This window comes from Herpailurus yagouaroundi, unplaced genomic scaffold (assembly GCF_014898765.1).
Source record: "Herpailurus yagouaroundi ecotype Mexico unplaced genomic scaffold, PumYag 29, whole genome shotgun sequence".
NCBI lineage: Eukaryota > Metazoa > Chordata > Mammalia > Carnivora > Felidae > Herpailurus > Herpailurus yagouaroundi.
In genome coordinates, this window is record NW_024412377.1 from 10,417,560 (window position 1) to 10,435,788 (window position 18,229).

Genomic DNA, 18,229 nt, shown 5'->3' on the forward strand with positions numbered 1-18,229 from the left:
TAGAAATTTGACACTACAAACGTGTATGTAACTGGTACCCTGGGGCTGCCAAAAAGACCCCAAATCTTACAATCCCATCAATGGTTAAGATTTTTTTTTTTCACTGCCAGAAAACAAAGAAGAAATATACAAGGAAACATCTGTTAGATGACCGGCCAATTTTTCATCCCATGTGGGAGAGGACAGGCAGCCATTCATTCGCAGTAGAAGAGAAACACATGACCATAACCACACAGCCTTCCAAATGGCAATTGCACTCACTGGGAAACATTCACTTACCTGCCTGCCTAAGACTTGCAAGCACACACACAGACACACGCGAGCAGACAGGTACACATGCACAACCATTCTGCTGGCTGCTTCAAAAGACTAGGCTTCTGTTCTAAAAGCTTTCTGTGCTTTCCATCAGAGCATTCATCCGTTCTTCCTCCAACCCACCCACCCAGCCATCCATTCCCATCTTACAAGTATTTACTGAGACTCTCCTATGGATCGATCAGCTGCCCTGCTGGGCCGCGTTGCTTTATCCTCAGGCAGCATCGACAAAGTCAGCCAAAGGGAGCGGACTCTCCTAAACCCCATTAGTTACCGCAGTTATTTATGTTACTGTTATGATATTTTTAGATACTTTTATTGCTTCATAAATATTTCAACCACTGTTAGATATGAATGACCTCTTTCCTGATACTACAATGAGAGGTGCTTATGAAAGCTGATAAGAGTATTGATTTTCTCCAAGCAAGTGATCAGTTTTTTCCAGGGGAAATTATTCCCTTGGCAATAAGTCCTTGAGTTCAGTCTATAGCACCAGCAACCAAAAGGACATGCTTTGTGGAAAAGAATAGGATGCTAAAGAAACAAAATGCTGCAGATTCCTGTCAGAAAACCAGGTAGAAAAGGTCAATATATAAAGGAACATGATGGTCCTGTGACAAAAGAGTCACACGGTTAGTCTGGGTCATCTATTACGACTATGTGGAAAGTAAGTGAGTCACCTGTGTTCTTATCCAAGATTTAAAAATGTCTTCAGGGTAAATCTTTTCAGTAACATTTGCTAAACTGCCTAAAAAATTAACTTTCCTACTCATAAATTTTGCTTACAAGTTACTTACATCTTAAAAAAGACAAATTAATTTTCAAAACATGTGAAGCTGCATTGCATTAATGATATAAATATGGCTCCCTGAAATTAAGAAGCCTGGAATTTTAAGGTGTGAATTATGTTATGCAACATTTTTTTTTAATGATCAGGTGCTTGGGGTGCCTGGGTGGCTCAGTTGGTTGAGCATCTGACTCTTGCTCTGGGCTCAGGTCAAGATGCCAGGGTCATGGGATTGAGCTCCACACTGAGCATGGAGCCCGCTTGATATTCTCTCTCTTCCTCCCTCAGCCCCTTTTCCCCCACTCATGCTCTCTCTCCCTCTCTTCCTCTTTCTCTCTCTCTCAAATAAAAAAATAAATGATCAGGTGCTTTACTCTAAAAATACACTACTTTCCTTTGAACAAATGATAATGTGAAGCACCTCAAGGGAAAGTTCTAGAAAAACAATCCTAACCCATTGGTACATACTTAAAACCTAGTTATGAACATCAACATTCTTGTCAGGTTTCTTTTATCATTTATACTTTGAAGTGATTACATTTATAGATTTAAAAACTTTGGGGCACCCGGGTGGCTCAGTCAGTTAAGCATCTCAGTCAGGATCTCGCTTGAACGACATGCGTTCAAGCCCCACGTCAGGCTCTGTGCTGACAGCTCAGAGCCTGGAGCCTGATTCCGTTTCTGTGTCTCCCTCTCTCTCTGCCCCTTCCCCACTCACACTCTGTTTCTCTCTGTCTCTCAAAAATGAATAAATGTTAAAAACAAATTAAAGACTTCTTTAACAAAATACGTAAAAATAAAAAATAAAAACTTCTTTTGCTGGTTCTTCAGGAAGTGAGTTTTTAAATATTCTTTCACTTTCAGAAAAATCACTTTTTGCCCTCCTTCCTTATTCCTCACTCCCACAAGTCAGACACATCCACCATTGACATCTTGTCAGGATGTCATCAACTCACCTCAAATGGGCCATAGTCTGGGGGTAGCTTGTCGAGCATATCGTCAGCGAGCCGGGCCACCACGGCCTCCCGGGTCTCATCCCCTCCACCGGAGCTGTCCTTGGGTTGGATGCTGAGGATGGTGTCCAGCACGTCCTTGGCCAGCTTGCTCTGGTAGGTAATGTCGGCATTGGGATGCAGCCCGAACACCTCGGGGCTGTCGCAGGAAGGCAGGCTCTGAGCAACAAAGACCCCAGGGAAGCCCAGACGGCCGACATGAACACCAGGTAAATTATACCGTCTCAAGAAACAAGTGTTTTTATTAAGGTAGGTAGGTTTTATTAAGGTAGGTAATGTAACATTGCGTGTCAACTATATTTGAATTTTAAAATAAAGAAAGAACATAAAGTAATCTCCTCCCAAAAAAGCCGAGTAGTTACATGATCTCGTATTTGTGTCAGGCTACAATCTCAATACTTTCTCCAGAAAAGAATCAAAAGTTGTCTCAAAAGAAGATGAACGATGAGAAACATAGTAAGTTGATGGTTCTCTAATGCTGTACCTCAGGCAAATGTAATCAAAGAGACACTGTCTTATTTTAGAATATGTGAAATAAGAAAAGGGATCTACGGATTAGTACTTTGTTTTCTGAAGGTCTGGTTTAATTCGAACCAATCATTTAAATAAATGTGGTATAACTAACAGTTACTATGTTTTTTGAGATGCCAGACAATGACAGTTTTAGCAATTATGGCCCAAAGAAGGCTGACAGCAGGAACTGTACTGTCCCAGGGAGAAAGACAAGGACTAGGAACAAAGAGGAATATTGAGAGCAACCAAGTCCGAGGGAAAAGCAGAGACATAGATAAACAGTTTAAAAAAAAAAAAAAAAAGTTGGTGCAGGGGGTGCGCCTGGGTGGCTCAGTCGGTTGAGCGACCGATTTCGGCTCAGGTCATGATCTCCCAGTTTGTAGGTTCGAGCCCCGCATCGGGCTCTGTGCTGACAGCTCAGAGCCTAGAGCCTGTTTCAGATTCTGTGTCTCCCTCTCTCTCTCTGCCCCTCCTCCACTCATGCTCTCTCTCTGTATCAAAAATAAACATTTTTTAAAAATGCAGAGACAGCAAGAGACAATCAGAAGCAGAAAAAGCGGGCAAAGAACTCAGCTATTTGAAAGAAAGAAAATGTACCTACAATTTGATATTTGTTTCTACATGTGAATATTATCCTAATATTCTTTATTTTTTTATTACTGTCTTCTTCATATTGTTCCTGCACTCTCCTCCATTATGTTATTCCTTTTTACATAATGTCTTTTATGAACAGCCTCAAGTTCACTGGGCAATGAGGTATATGTAAATAAAGATATGTACAGGCATATCTAAATTTATATCTTCATAGGCACTTTCCTATTCAGTGCTGATGATTTAAAGACATATATAGTACAGTTAAAACAAATATATTTTCTGATGTGAATTAGTAAAAGTGTAGAGGTGATAATATATGATAAACTCATTACATACATAAATCACAGAACCTCTAAATGTACTGACAAATTTAGCCCTTTGGGGCTGTCGTGTTCCAGTTTGTTCAGTTGGAGATAAATCGCAGATAGATGCAAAAGAGAATTCTACATAATGATCTAAAGCATTCAAGGCATAGAGACAGAAAATGTAGTCACCTTGAAACACAAATCAGATCTTTTCCCCTAAATTTCCAGTCACAATCTACCTTATTCCTTCTGAGAGCAGTACTCTTCGGCCTGGGGAGATGCCACCCCCCAGGGGACAATGTCTGGAGACATTTTTGATTGTCACAACTGGGTGGGGGTGCTACTGACAGCTAGTGGGGGGAGGCCAGGAATGCTGCTAACCACTCTATATGGTTATACCCCACCGCAAAGAAGAATCCCACCCTGAACGTCACCGGTGCCCAGGTTGAGACAGGAAGTGCTTATGGAAAGCAGGTTCCTGAACATACTCATAGGCCCTCCACTGGGCCAGGATTAAGGAACAGAGGTCTCAGGGTGAGTCGTTACAGCTGCCTGAAGTCTCACATCTCACAGTGGAGAGCTCCAGGGGATTTGTGTGGTTTCCCTAGCTCAAAATCTGCCCGGCCTATCCTATCCCCAAAGAATCTTCCTCACTGAGGAATAAATGAGAAGGGAGGGAGGGCATTCACACAAAATACACACTCAGAACAAATACAAACATTTTAACCGTTAGGTGAATAGAAACATAGGAAGGAGGCACCTACAGTGAGAGTATGTATCACCATTAAAAATTATTTCAAAAGCAGTATTTGCAGTGTAAATAAATATCCAAATGGTCAAAAGGCTGCAGATATTTGCTCTATGCATAAAATTCTGAAGTTGACAAACCTGGATATACTGAAGATAGCTGTCCACGGTGTTGCATTTGGGAATATTATATCCTTGGTAAAAGCTGAAATCTGATCCAAACATATTTTCACTGAACCAGACCTTAGCAAACGTGGTCAGCAATCTCTTATCGTAGTTATCAGTGACTCTGCCCCCATATTGGATCTCTCCTATCATGTAGCGGACGGTGGTCCAGGAGACGCCCTGGGGGAATTTACAGAAAAGCTGTGTACAACTGACTATGGTCTCATCCTGGTTTTCCCCACCAAGGAACGTCTACGTATTTGTGGTCATCGATGCCAGTTGTTCCTTCTTTATTAGCAATGTTAAATGTGCAGGAAGAAATCTACACAGACAAACCTGAGCATTACTCAAATCTCATGCTCGTGATTTAAAATAGACTCCTTCGGTGCATCTATATGCTTTCATACTTTAAGTTCAACAGAAAAAAAGAAGATAGTTTTTGAGAAGATTGAGGGAGCTCTTTAAAAGGCACATGCTTCAAAAATTATCTAGGCTTTAATTTTCATTTTTTAGGATTTTAGAAAACAACTTTTCTCAGCCATTTCCCCCCTCAGTAGAGCTTTTCAAGTTGTCTTACATGTAATTTCAACTTGGTTTTGAGAAATGATAATATAATCAAAATTGGTTCATTTGTTTTCATCTGAAATCAAGAGGCAAGTGTGATCCAGTTGCCATGACTTAGAGATATGTCTGCAACCACACAAGATCATCACTCTTACAGGATCAATCCCAAAGCTGGGCAGGCACGGGCACCTACGCTCACGATCGCCAGTGGCATGAGATGGCGGGCACAGAGTACCTTTTTGACTTCCATGTCATCTAAGTGGTTTTGGATGAACTGCACAGTGGCATTAAAGTCGGCTTGATTAAATTCGTAGGGGATGTTCCACCCCAGGGGACCAAACTTCCTTCTCTCCTGGACTGTGGAGTGCAGGAAAGCCACGGCATACAGCATGGGCTTCCACTGGGCCACAGTGCTCACATCCAGCAGGTCTTGACTCACACCTGTCGTGGTCGGTGGGGTGAAAAAATGTACCATCACTCGCACATCTTTTTTTTTTTTATTACATTTGTACGTTATTAATCATTTTTGTACATTTCTGATAATAAACTTCACTTATCTTGAATTATTTTTATCACATTCATACAACAACAATTATAATTAACCTTTGGGTGTCCAGATGGTATCTTTCTCTGAAATACCTGCGAAGAGATTGGGGGAGGTGGCCGGGGGCTTGCTAACGTGGATCAAGTGCCTGCCAATCTGACAAGATAATGTGGGGGTAAACTAGAGGTGGAAGAATGACAGCAGTAAAATAAATACTACTACTATTATGTAAATTGCTACTACTAATAATTTTTTTATTTTTTTATTTAAAAAAATTTTTTAATGTTTTTATTTATATTTGAGACAGAGAGAGAGCAGGAGCAGGGGAGGGGCAGAGAGAGAGAGGGAGACACAGAATCCGAAGCAGGCTCCAGGCTCCGAGCCGTCAGCACAGAGCCCGACGCGAGGCTCGAATTCACGGACTGTGAGATTATGACCTGAGTTGAAGTCGGACACTTAACCGACTGAGCCACCCAGGTGCCCCTATTTTTATTATTATTAGGAGCATGTACTCGGGTTGCAATGGGCTTCTGTATACACTACTAACGATTTACTATTAATTAAAATAGTGTATATAGAAGCCTACTACATGCTGAGTATATTCCCCAAATAACTACAATTATTTTATATATACATATATATATATATATGTACACTTTTTATTTAGAATTTTGTTGTTTTACTGCCCTCATCCTTCCACATCTATTTTATCCCCACCTTATCTTATAGGTTGACAGAAATTTGAGCCTTGTTAGCAACTCCAAAAAAACCCTGTACATTGTTCAGACGGCTTCATGTGATGGAGGCAGGTCATAACTTTAATTCAGCCTCTCCTCCTGGAAGAGGCTACTGGCCAACTTTACATACGGAGCATGAAGACCATAAATGACAAAATTATGTCGCCATAAAAAGGCAGGTGTCCAGCTGGAGAACGGCACAGGCCAAAGCAGAGTAACGTGGAAAAACAGAAAAAATAGAAAAGGGCTAAGCACGAGCTGACTCCCTCATGCCACGAGAGCACGTTCCACACGGCACATGACAAAGAGTGCTGTTCTCTCCTCATCAGGTTGAGTAACAGTACAATCTGCTATAACTCTATCGTCGCTAATTGTTTTTATCGTTTCTTTAAGCAAACAACTGAAGCACAAAAACTCCTGTAAACTTGGAAGTATTCCTCAACTCACCACCGTATGTTCTTTTCAATCCTGCCCGGAGGCCCTGTGGAGGCTCATTGGCAAATTTAATGGACATCTGAAGGAGCGTAATGGGGAAGTGCTTATGAACTTCGGTGGTCATCCATAGGCGGAAAGCATCATGTACGATCTCGGTTTCTATAATTATGTCCATTAGCTCATCCATGAAATCGAGCCCCAGATGGCAGTTCTGCAGAAGTGCCCATCCCCCCTAAGTCAACAAGAATAAATGGAAATTAGGCTATTTCATGCTTCACCCAGAGATTCAAACTAAGACATCCTTTAGAAATTGAGTAATTAAAATTTAACAGAGAAGCACTAAATTAATCCAGATAAAAATCTATGGATACAATTACGTTTAGTTGAGATAAGTGTATTTTTCCTTGTCCCTCAACATACCAGCATGCCAACTGCAGTGATAATGTATGGTAGGAGCTGTGAAAAAAAAACACAGTGAGGCCTCAAAAGAGGTAACAGCACTGCCATGTACAGATGGTTGGATGAAAGCATCCATTTAGCTCAGCCTCCTCCCATGCTCCGTGAGAAGTACAATAAATGAACATTTTTGTTTTACATTTTTATTTATTTTTGAGAGACAGAGAGAGACGGAGCACAAGTGGGGGAGGGGCAGAGAGAGACTGAGACACAGAATCCAAGAGAGGCTCCAGGCTCTGAGCTGTGAGCACACAGCCTGATGCAGAGCTCGAACTCACAAACTATGAGATCATGACCTGAGCTGAAGTCGGACGCTTAACCGACTGAGCCACCCAGGCACCCCTTCAAACAGACATTTTTAAAGGCATGAACTCTTAAGTACAAGGACAGGGAGGGTGGAGACAATATCAGTAACATTTAAAGCAGACTCAAGAAAGCTGAATCCTCAAGCAGCATTCAAGGAAACCTGAGACGTAACCTGATTTATGCCACATAACATCAAACACTCAAGAGTAGGTGCTAAGATGTTCCTCTGGAAATGGAGAAGACAGGCTCACACAAGAGCCTCTGCTAAAGAAAAAGAGAAAGCTGATTTTTTTAGGGGGCAAAATAGACAGGGTCCAGACTGGAGGACATCCGCACATGAAGGGTCTAGGAACCTCAATGAAGACAGGTGAAAGAACACTTACCTACTCAGTTTTGAGGCCTATTACCTCCCTTCTCCCGTGGAGTTCCCAGAATACTGGCAGTAGGGCATATACCCTCTAAACAGTGGGAAAACCTTCTCTGGGGAATCTGACCACTCTAAGGACAAGAGCCTTAGAACACAAAAAGCCCTACTTTTGTATAACGCATTTTATGAGCATAAGAATATTCCTTGTATAGGAGCGCCTGGGTGACTCAGTCAGTTTGGCGTCCGACTTCGGCTCAGGTCATGATCTCACAGTCCATGAGTTCAAGCCCTGCGATGGGCTCTGTGCTGGCAGCTCAGAGCCTGGAGCCTGCTTCAGATTCTGTGTCTCCCTCTCTCCCTGCCTGCCACCACCACCCCCCCCCCCCCACACACACACTCACGCTCTGTCTCTCAAAAAATGAACAAACATTTAAAAAATTTTAAATAAAAAAAAGAATATTCCTTGCATAAAGCAACAGAGGCAATAATTTAGTTCACGTAGTGATAATTTACTTAATATCTAATCTATAGAACAGTTTGGCTAAAATGATCTATAATATTCAGATTATAATCTGGAGTTGTTTTCTTGACTGTAACTTCAGATCATTTAGGTTTGACTAGTGCAGCCTGAGTTATTTCTCTTTCCAAGAAATAAACCAAGCGCCAAATCTAAAATCTTAGTATAAAACTGATTGCTCTGAAATTTCACATATCCCCTTATATTTTCTTAAGGAATATAGAGTGCTGCTGAATAAGGAAACTATTGTTGGTCCCTTGAAAAATGTAATTGGCACTGTTCACAATTTTTAAAAAATTAAAAATTTTTTTAATTTTTAAAAAATTAAAAATTTTTTTAATTTTTTAAAAATTAAAAATTTTAATTCCCCAGCATGTAGGGGAATCTGAGAACTTTGCTGTTTCAACCCTCCCCAGGGACTCTGTTAGCTGAGTCTGTTTCTTGGGAATTGCCACATTCTGTATTAAGTGTTTTGTGTTCTTCTTACTGAGTGGACCATCCATGTTGCCTGTCATATTGCCTCAAACCTTCCTTTTTCTTTTTTTATTAACATGTTATTTATCTTATTTTTATGTTTTGGAGCACATGGGTGGCTCAGTCAGTTGAGTGTCTGACTTTGGCTCAGGTCATGGTCTACACGGTTTGTGTGCTCGAGCCCCACATCAGCCTCTGTGCTGATAGTGCAGAGCCTGGAGCCTGCTTCTAATTCTGCGTCTTCCTCTCCCTCTGCCCCTTCTCTGCTCACACTGTGTCTCTCTGTCTCTCAAAAATAAACGTTAAAAGTTAAAAAAAAAAAAAAAGATTTTATGTTTTAACTAATCTCTACATCCAACATAGGGCTCGAACCCACAACCCCAAGATCAAGAGTCACACGCTCTACTGACTGAGCCAGCCAGGGGCTCCACCTCAAGCCTTTCTTACAAAACTTTTAAAAAAACTATAACTTCTGACGATTTATAATCACACTAATAATAATAATAAAGATTTTTTTTCTTCTACTTCAAACTAAACTACTAAACAGAAAACATGGATAAACTGAATTATTCCATTTATACTCTAATTTAGTTTCCTGAAACTGTATTTATGAAACACTTATTTATTTTAAATTAGAGTTAAATAATGTCGGTGTTTTTGTTCTAAGCATAGTAATATGCGGAGGGAGGAACAGAGGAAGTGAAAAGAAGGGAGGGAAGAGAGGAGAGGAGGCCAAGAGGAGGGAGAGGCCAGGCATTCTTAAATGTAGATGCTTGTTTTCATCTCTGGGCACACTGTGCCCTCCCAACTGCAGATCAAATGTTCAGACGTAGCCCAGCATATGTGAGCACGCACTTCCCATCCCGAACCTTCATCAAAGCAGGGGCCGGGCACAATTTGGGAATAGAAGAGGTACAAGGTAAATGTGGGGGTTCCAGAACCTAGTAGGCTCAGGTCTAGACCGGAGGAAATGGACCAGGATGCAGCACAGCAATAAGGGTCTAGATTGAGCGGCCAGGACCTAGAACCCAGTGGTTTCGTGGTTGGCCTGGCGATGGGGGTTTGGGATGGCGTGAAGACAGCCAGTTATGTTGTCAGCAGGGGAATTCCCTGGAGGGTACCGAAAGAGTTTTGAGATATGGGAAAGAGCTCAGACTCAGAGAAGAAGGAGTAGGTCTGGTCTAAAAAAAAGCCAGAAAGGCATCTAGACCAAAACTGCACGTTCTCCAGTAGGAATGAGAAGCCAAGTGCTTCTGCCCTCCCTGCTTGGTCAAAGCGTGGAAGAAGAGGGGAGCAGGGGTGAGGGATCCTACAGGCAGAGCTGGACATGCCAGACCAGAGTAAACACATGAGTGCTCTGTCCTGGAGATGGAATTCTAGAGACGAAATGGAAGAAGGACCTTCAGCATTCAGTTAATTTAAGTCCCTGAAAGTGCCCCAGCTCTGGGTGTGGCTATCCCATTTGCAAGATTACCATACGGTGGCCCCCACGTGAGGCCTGAGTATGGCATGCTCTGCATGCTACAGAACCTGCAAGCCTCAGAGGGTTCTAGGAGCCCTGCCTGGAAGGTGACAAGCCAGGTTTCCTAAAACCTCTGGTACCACGGCAGGGTAATGGCAGATTCCTGGCCTCTGAAACCTGGGCCAGGCATGGGGGGCTCCAGGGCATAGATTATGCATTCTGGAACTCAAGAAAGGCATGGTATGGTGGATTCTGGAATGTGGGGATTCCAAGAGCAGAGCTGGAAGGGCCGGAGCATATGGTGGAGGCAGAGTTGGGGGCTATAGACCCCACTGAGGGTTCAAGATCTGGAGTGGGGCTTAGCATTATGCAAACTGGTTGGGAAATAACATGTTCTGGTTGGCTAAGTTTTCCATAAGTCAAGGTTCAGCAGAAAAAGTCTTAAATTATATCTAATTTTTCCATGAAAATTTCCTAATAGATATTATACTTTTCCCTCTTTAGTGAATAACACACAGTGCATAAATTTAAATTCTTATTGATGCTCAAGTTCTTTTCTGCATTGCTGTTCTATAACCTGCAATATCAACAACATAAGAGTAGACATTTGGCCTCACATTCACCATGGTCTGTTGTAAGAGCCTGCGGGCATGGACCTCCTGGCCCTGGCCCATGGACACATAACGGGTGTCTATTTTTAATCTCTTCCCCAGGGCAATGATGGAATCCGTGGGATCTGAGCCCATAGACAGGAGACAGATGAGTGGTGTCCGCGGATCAGATTCCTCCCACGTCTTTTCCAAGTCCAGGATAACACCTTCCGCATACTTCTCTCCCATGGAGTCCATGATGTACTTGCGGGCCTGTCAAAGACAGTACAGGAGTCACAAAAAGTGGCTCTATCCCCTTCATGTGTCTAATGCACTGTGGCTTCCAAAGTTCATTTTTATAGATTATCTTGGTGCCCAGAGAAATTCTACTTAGGGAAATAGGACATAGACATTTTTCTTGTTCTATCTCCACTCCATAGGTGGAGGGGCTGTGTTATTTGCCAACACACGTCGCACAGTTCAAAGACCAGAACCCAAGTTGGTGGACTCCTTGTCTGGAACCTGGTTCAATACACTGGCTACTTCCTGGTACATAAAAAATGTAAAATATTAGGCAACTGTATTCTTTAGGATGCTTTAAGAGAAATGCATATGCATTCCAATAATCAAGTAAGCAGCACAATGCCTGGGGTTTAATGGATACTTATCAATAGATAATTACTGAATGACTTCTTATTGAATGAAATACATTAGACACTCCCTGAATGAATGAACTAATGTTTTAAAGATTTAGTCCATAATTGTTCTCCTAATCATTGTCATATCTTTCCATTTTTGGCTTATCTCCCTTACCGTTAATTTTGGTTTGACTGAAATACATGCTTACAGTATCACAGGCTATGTCAACTTATCAACCGTATATAAATATTTTGACTAACAACACAGTCTCTTTTCAAATAAGGTAAAATAATTATGTTCGATAAAATACTATTGTGAATATGACCTTTAGTCTATATTCTCCCTCTGGTAAAAATTGGGTGCCCTCAAAGAAAAACTTCCTTCCATTCTGTTATCTTCTCCCACCCCATTAGAGTAAGACCCACGTTTTTATCCCCAGTGGGATTCCCCAGAAGAATTGCTCTCACATAATAAGCAGAGCCCAGGTGTGGGTACAACATGCCCTGTAACTTTTCCAGGTGCAAGGCAAAGTGAGCCTTGGTGAGGTGGACCGTAGTAGGACCCCACTTTCATTCCCAGAGAAACATAAAACAGTTGTAGGTAGAGTTTCCCTTAGAGGCTTCAGATAGACCTGGACCAAAGTAAAGGTGGTACTGGTTAAACCATTGTTTTTGACTTAAAAACATCCAAAGTTTGATTTCAGTCAGTAATACAGGCTCTTCCTCCATTTTGAATATCTAGCTATGCTCTATCCATTGTCAAAGTGATTGCCACACCCTACATCTCTGAGCTTAAAAATGGTCAATCACACCTCTGCACCTGTTCTTTTCTGGGTGCTTTTGAGACATAAATGTGTATGTACCATGTGACACCCTCTGAGAGTGCAATGGTTTTGCAACCAGGCCCTCAAATGTCCCCTGACATGGGCAGTCATACTCAGCTGAAATACCAAGAACAAGCCTGATGCTGCTTATGGGAAATGGGGACTGAATGTACCCACACTGCAGACCTTCTAATATGCTTCCCAAGAAGATGTCTGGTTGAAAATCACAAAAGGAATATAATGTGAGCATAAGAATTTCAGAGGAGAAAACATTTTTCCAGAGAGGACTTCTAGATCTTAAGACTTGGGTGTTATCATAGGGGCCATGGGAAAGCACTGAAAGACTTTAAAAGCCAAGGAATAGAATATCTTATTTCCATTTCTTCTAGAACATACAGGATTGACTAGGGTGGGCAAGAAGGAGCAAGAGGAGACCCCAATTAGGACGCCATGGCTGTGCCCAGCCTATAGATGACAGACGCCAGGATGAAGATGACAAAGTTACAAAGGAGCTTGTAGACTTAAATTTTAGCACTGAACCAAATAAAATGTTACGTGGGGGGTAAAAAGGAAGGAAGAGAGAAAGGGAGGGAGAGAATGAAAGGAGAGGGAGGGAGAAAGTAGAGGAAGTAATAAAGAAAGAGAAGGAGGGAGGGAGGAGGGAAAGAGTGGAGGAAGGAAGTGAGAAAGAGGGGAGAAAGGGAGGGAAGGAGGAAGAAAGAAAGAGAAAGAAAGAAAGAAAGAAAGAAAGAAAGAAAGAAAGAAAGAAAGAAAGGAAAGAAGAAAGAGAAAGAAACGAACGACTTGAACTTTCTACATTGTCCTTAAGGCAACAGTTTGACAATTCTTTTGGGCAAGATAAAAGTAATGAAGCTGAGAAGAAAAACTGAAGGAAGGGTGATCTCAGTTGCCCTGCATTGCAAAACTCATTTTTCTTTTCTCAATAAATCATTGAATCTAGTTGTTTTCATGATTCCTTGGTACCTACATGGATTTTGGAGATGGTTACTCCATATGGTTTTAATGCTCCCTCTGGAGAGTGAAGCGCTGAACTTCCTACATCCCATTATAAACCCAGCCTATTTTTACTATATGGCTTCTTGGGAGAAGCACCTAAGGAATCAACCTGAGCTGAATATTCAAGCTGAGTTTTTCATGTGAAGGCAGGACACCGCAGGTCTTGTTAGCAGTGACATTTCCATGATGGTGGGCCAGCAAATTAACGGTCTTTGAAAAGATGGATATTTTGGAGGCAGGATTCACATTTAAACCATACGTAAAATTCAAGGAATCTTAAGCCAACTCCTGCCTCAGGGGTGGTGAGACTTTCTGGGATCACAACCATAGATTTGGGAATACTGTGCTACCCTCTCATCTGCCTCTCCTCCTAGTGCCTTCTCATCATTCCTATTTAAAGAAACGTTCTTTTACTACTAACAAAATGGAGCGGCCATATCATGTCTAAGTTAATATAAAAATGGTATGGAAGAACAATACATCACCTTTATGTTATACCTATGTGACAACTTAAAAACATGGCATTCTCATTCATTCTTGTACTATTTAGAACAAAGAAGATTAGTAAATCATTTAGCCCAAACGTACACCTCGCTATATTTGTTTATTTTTTCATTTTGCACATAGGTATTGCTAGAAAATTCCAAAGAAGCCTCGAAGAAAATTCACATTGGGATTAAAATTTTCAACATTTCTTTATATTTCAAAGGAAACTCTCCTTAAAAATATTCTCCTAGGGAAAGGAGGACCCTCTTGCACTGTTGGGGGAATGCAGCCACTCTGGAGAACAGTTTAGAGGTTCCTCAAAAAGTTAAACACAGAACTACCCTACGATCCAGCAGTTGCACTGCTAGGTATTTACCCAAAGGATACAAAAATACTGATTCAAAGGGACACATGCACCCCAATATTTATAGCAGCATTATCAACAATGGTCAAGCTGTGGAAAGAGCCCAAATGTCTATCAATTGCTGAATGGATAAAGGAGGTGTGGTACATATATACAATAGAATATAATATTACCCAGCCATAAAAAATGAAATCTTGCCATTTGCAATGATGTGGACGGAATTAGAGTGTATATGCTAAGTGAAATAAGTCAATCAGAGAAAGACAAATACCACGATCTCAGTCATATGTGGAATTTAAGAAAGATAATAGATGAACATATGGGAAGGGGAAAAGAAAAAAAAGGAGGGAGGGATGCAAACCATAAGAGACTCTTAACTCTAGAGAACAAATGGAGGGTTGACGGAAGGAGATGGGTGGGCGATGGGCTAGATGGGTGATGGGCATTAAGGAGGGTACTTGTTGGGATGAGCACTGGGTATTAAATGTAAGTGATGAATCACTGAATTCTACTCCAGAAACCAATACTGCACTGTATGTTAACTAAAATTTAAATTAAAAAAAATATATATATATATATATTCTCCCAGGTGTGCCTGGCTGGCTCAGTCAGTGGAGCATGTGACTCTTAATCTCAGAGTTGTAGGTTCAAGCCCCACACTAGGTGCAGAGATTACTTAAAAATAATAATAATAAAAATCTTTAAAAAAATATATTCTCCTATTTTTTCTAATATGTACTTTTTACCTGGGCAATGGTTCTGTCAGGACACCAGGATCTAATAAGGAGAAGACGTCTAAAGCAGTCAAGAGATTTATCATAGGCATTTGGAAGGGGTTCTTCCTCAGGGTTTTCCTTATCAAACCAAGTTTTCCACATTTTCTCATTTCTTGATATCTGAAATATCAGGGGATAAGAATTGCATCACAGCACAAGAAAATCTTTTAGTAATAGTTCACAGATATTTTTCATCAAACCTTCTGACCATTCCAGACATGTGTGAAAGATATCCTTTGACCTTTTCATTATTTTATATTCTAGTAGCAAAAAGTGTGGAAGTCTAAAATCAAATGTGATTTACGCTAAAGTCACTCTGTATTAATGCCAGCTTACAGCTAGTTTTTGAAGTAGGGAGAGTCTTGATTTGTTTAATATCTTCTAATGCCTTTGTGGTAACAATTTTGTAAGGAATAAAGAAATCAATGAAAACTCATTTTCATTATTTTAAGGAAATCTGATTTGCTCCATGAAATCCTCTCATGATCAAGAACAAATTCATTTAGTTATTCACATATGCTTCCTCATTTCCCAGGACCACTCCTGGCACAAAAGAAGACATTTAATGCATGTTTATTATTGAACAAAAAGCTTTTTGGTCAATATTCTATTAATCTAGAGTAATTTGAAATATACCATTTCATATCATCATCGAATGAATAATGATACACATATTTCCTTTAGGTAATTGAGAAAGAGGAAAAGAATACAGTCCATTATCCTTTAGAGCTTAAAAAACTCAAAGAGAGACAAGCATTCTGTTGGTAATCATCTCAAAAACATAGAACAAACAAACAACATCTGAAGATAAATGTAATCCTATGTTCTCTGGTATATTCCCTTCAATTAAAGCCCCTGGTATATTTCTGGGAGGCCTAATCAAAGGAAAAGGCATTCCAGGTCTGCATTTAGAAAGTATCATATAAGAGTAAAAAACAATAACTTCCCTCAGTCATGAAAGACTGTATGACATGGAGGGATTTCAGCACAAGATAATCTCCAGAAGACAGCAACTGTTACTGAACAGATATCGGTCGAGGAAAGGTCACTAGCAGTCACCTTCGAGGGGAATAAGCTAGAGTGCATTGAAGCCTCCCAAATGAAAGTTATTTCACTACATGGTAGAAATAACGCAGATCACCAGACATAGGCCAAAACATAAAAATACATAAAAACATACAAAGCATTTTTAAAAAGCTGAACATTAAGCTTCTGGTCAACTTAAACTGGGAGGAAAGTGAAGAACCAACCTTAGCACAGGTTCTGGTCATAAAAAAGCCTACAACTCATGGCTGAAAATAAGGCCACCTTGCTGTCAGTGTGACCTCTCTGGTCTTCTGCTGTTTAAGAATCTGTTTCCTGGTTTGTCTCAACTGAACTCTCCAGACCCAACTTCCATGATCCCAGTACATACACAATTCATAGGGAACTGGCTGGTTGGGAAAGGACGATAACTTGTAAAGATAAGGGGCCAAGCACTGGCATTAGATGTAAGTCCAGATGCCTGGCTAAAGCAATATAATGGTGGAAGGACAAGGAGAGGAAGAAGAGAGACAAGGACAAATGGGCAGGCATTTAGATACAGGCTCTTTGTATTTTTTTTTTCCATTCAATCTCCTCTTAACTGTATCTAATGATCTAATTAAATCTATCAGTTTCCCCACTTGTGGATCTCCAGTTGGTGATACTGACATATGGTACAGGACAGTAGTAGTTAAACTTGGGTGGAGTTCGCTTTATCAGAGAGTTGAGTGAGCATGAGCAAGGTCAAACACAGGTAATACCATTGTATGAGTGACAAAGTGAAAAAATCTCTCTTCTGCAAATACTATAGCTGGTGATACATCAGGAAGCTGCTCCCCGTGACACGGCCATAAGTTTATTCAAAGCACAAGTTACCTGATCAAGGACATCAGAAAACTGTCTAAGTTTGCTGAGTGCCACTAAATTCAGCCAGGTCATGTCCAGGATCCATTTGGATGGTTTAGGAGGACAAGCTTTAAGGTCCAATGAGGCACCTCCTTTAAAATTAAACATATAAAGTTACTAGACTTTTCTTTCTTTACTCTAAAACAGTCTATTTACAAAAGCTTTTGCTTACACTTTTCATTTTAACTATTTTACAACCTTGACATTTTTTTAACTCAGAAATGTGTCATCATAATGGACAAGCTTTAAAATTTAATAAAGGAATAGATGATTTTAGAAAACACACTTGAGAATCAGCAATATAAGTGTGGCCCAGGAGGATGCTGAATTCTGTCCTAGCCCCATCTGGCCAAGGTCTGGGACAACGTAGCTCATCTGTCTGGGTCTCTGTTTCCAAATATATGTACGCTGGGAATAATGAAGCCTGGATGTTGTGATAATGACAGAATGACAGAAAACACATGCGTAAAGCACACAAAATGGGATCAAGACCAGAGCAGAGGGTCACTAAATGAGTAGCTACTGTCAATGTTAAGAAGTGCATGATGTTCACACAAGCTCTTTCAAGGAGAGAATTTATCTAGAAACGTCAGCAGCACTACATGTGTTTAAAGAGTTCTCATCTATAAATCAGTATATTATCTATATCCATTTTGAGCACATCGAAGGATCCTGTGTTGTATCACTTATTTTTGGTCAGTCTAACCACAGCAAAAATTTCCATTGGGTAGTGACTCTTATCTTGCTGCTGATTTACCTAAGCTCATGCGATTCATGTAACTCTCACAGTACCATAAAATAAATGACACCTTAAAATGTTGTGGTTGCTCACCTCTGAAAAACTAAATGTGTAAACAGTCATATTTTAAGTCAGAGGAAGAGTTAGAAAGTCTTTATAGGATATAATATACTGTTCAATAAACACCATCTATTAAAATGTTTCAGGGAAAATATGTTCCAAGCATAATTCTTAAAAGAATATAACCAACGCATTTGATTACCTTTAAAATCCTTTTCTGAACAGAGCAGGTCATGAACAAATAACAATACTCAAGATATTTATTGAGCCAATCTCTGCTTTATCCAGGTACCCCATGGACCCCACTAAATTACTATCTTTTGCCAAATCCATCTGAGTATATTTCCAAGAAGGTAAGTGTGGCCTTGAAGCAATTTTGATAAGATTGTTAACTCACAAAATCAAAACAGATTGTTTTAATGGCAGGAGTAGTTAAAGACCTAAGGACAGTGGCATTGTGTTGAAAAATGTCATACCAATTTCTATGGAAACCGTCCATTTTCCA

General features: G+C 40.5%; 1 protein-coding gene across 1 annotated transcript in view; it reads right to left on the minus strand.

Moving 5' to 3' along the window:
• Positions 1 to 18,229, minus strand: part of DNAH5 (dynein axonemal heavy chain 5) — a 291,695-nt gene that overhangs the window by 12,454 nt on the left and 261,012 nt on the right. Inside the window, exons 69-75 of the mRNA XM_040494117.1 lie at positions 16,896 to 17,017; positions 14,967 to 15,116; positions 10,919 to 11,164; positions 6,732 to 6,951; positions 5,239 to 5,444; positions 4,416 to 4,619; positions 2,059 to 2,274 (exon numbers count right to left, since the gene is read on the minus strand). Coding sequence (XP_040350051.1) covers positions 2,059 to 2,274; positions 4,416 to 4,619; positions 5,239 to 5,444; positions 6,732 to 6,951; positions 10,919 to 11,164; positions 14,967 to 15,116; positions 16,896 to 17,017 — 1,364 coding nt within the window. The remainder of the gene's footprint in view (positions 1 to 2,058; positions 2,275 to 4,415; positions 4,620 to 5,238; positions 5,445 to 6,731; positions 6,952 to 10,918; positions 11,165 to 14,966; positions 15,117 to 16,895; positions 17,018 to 18,229) is intronic.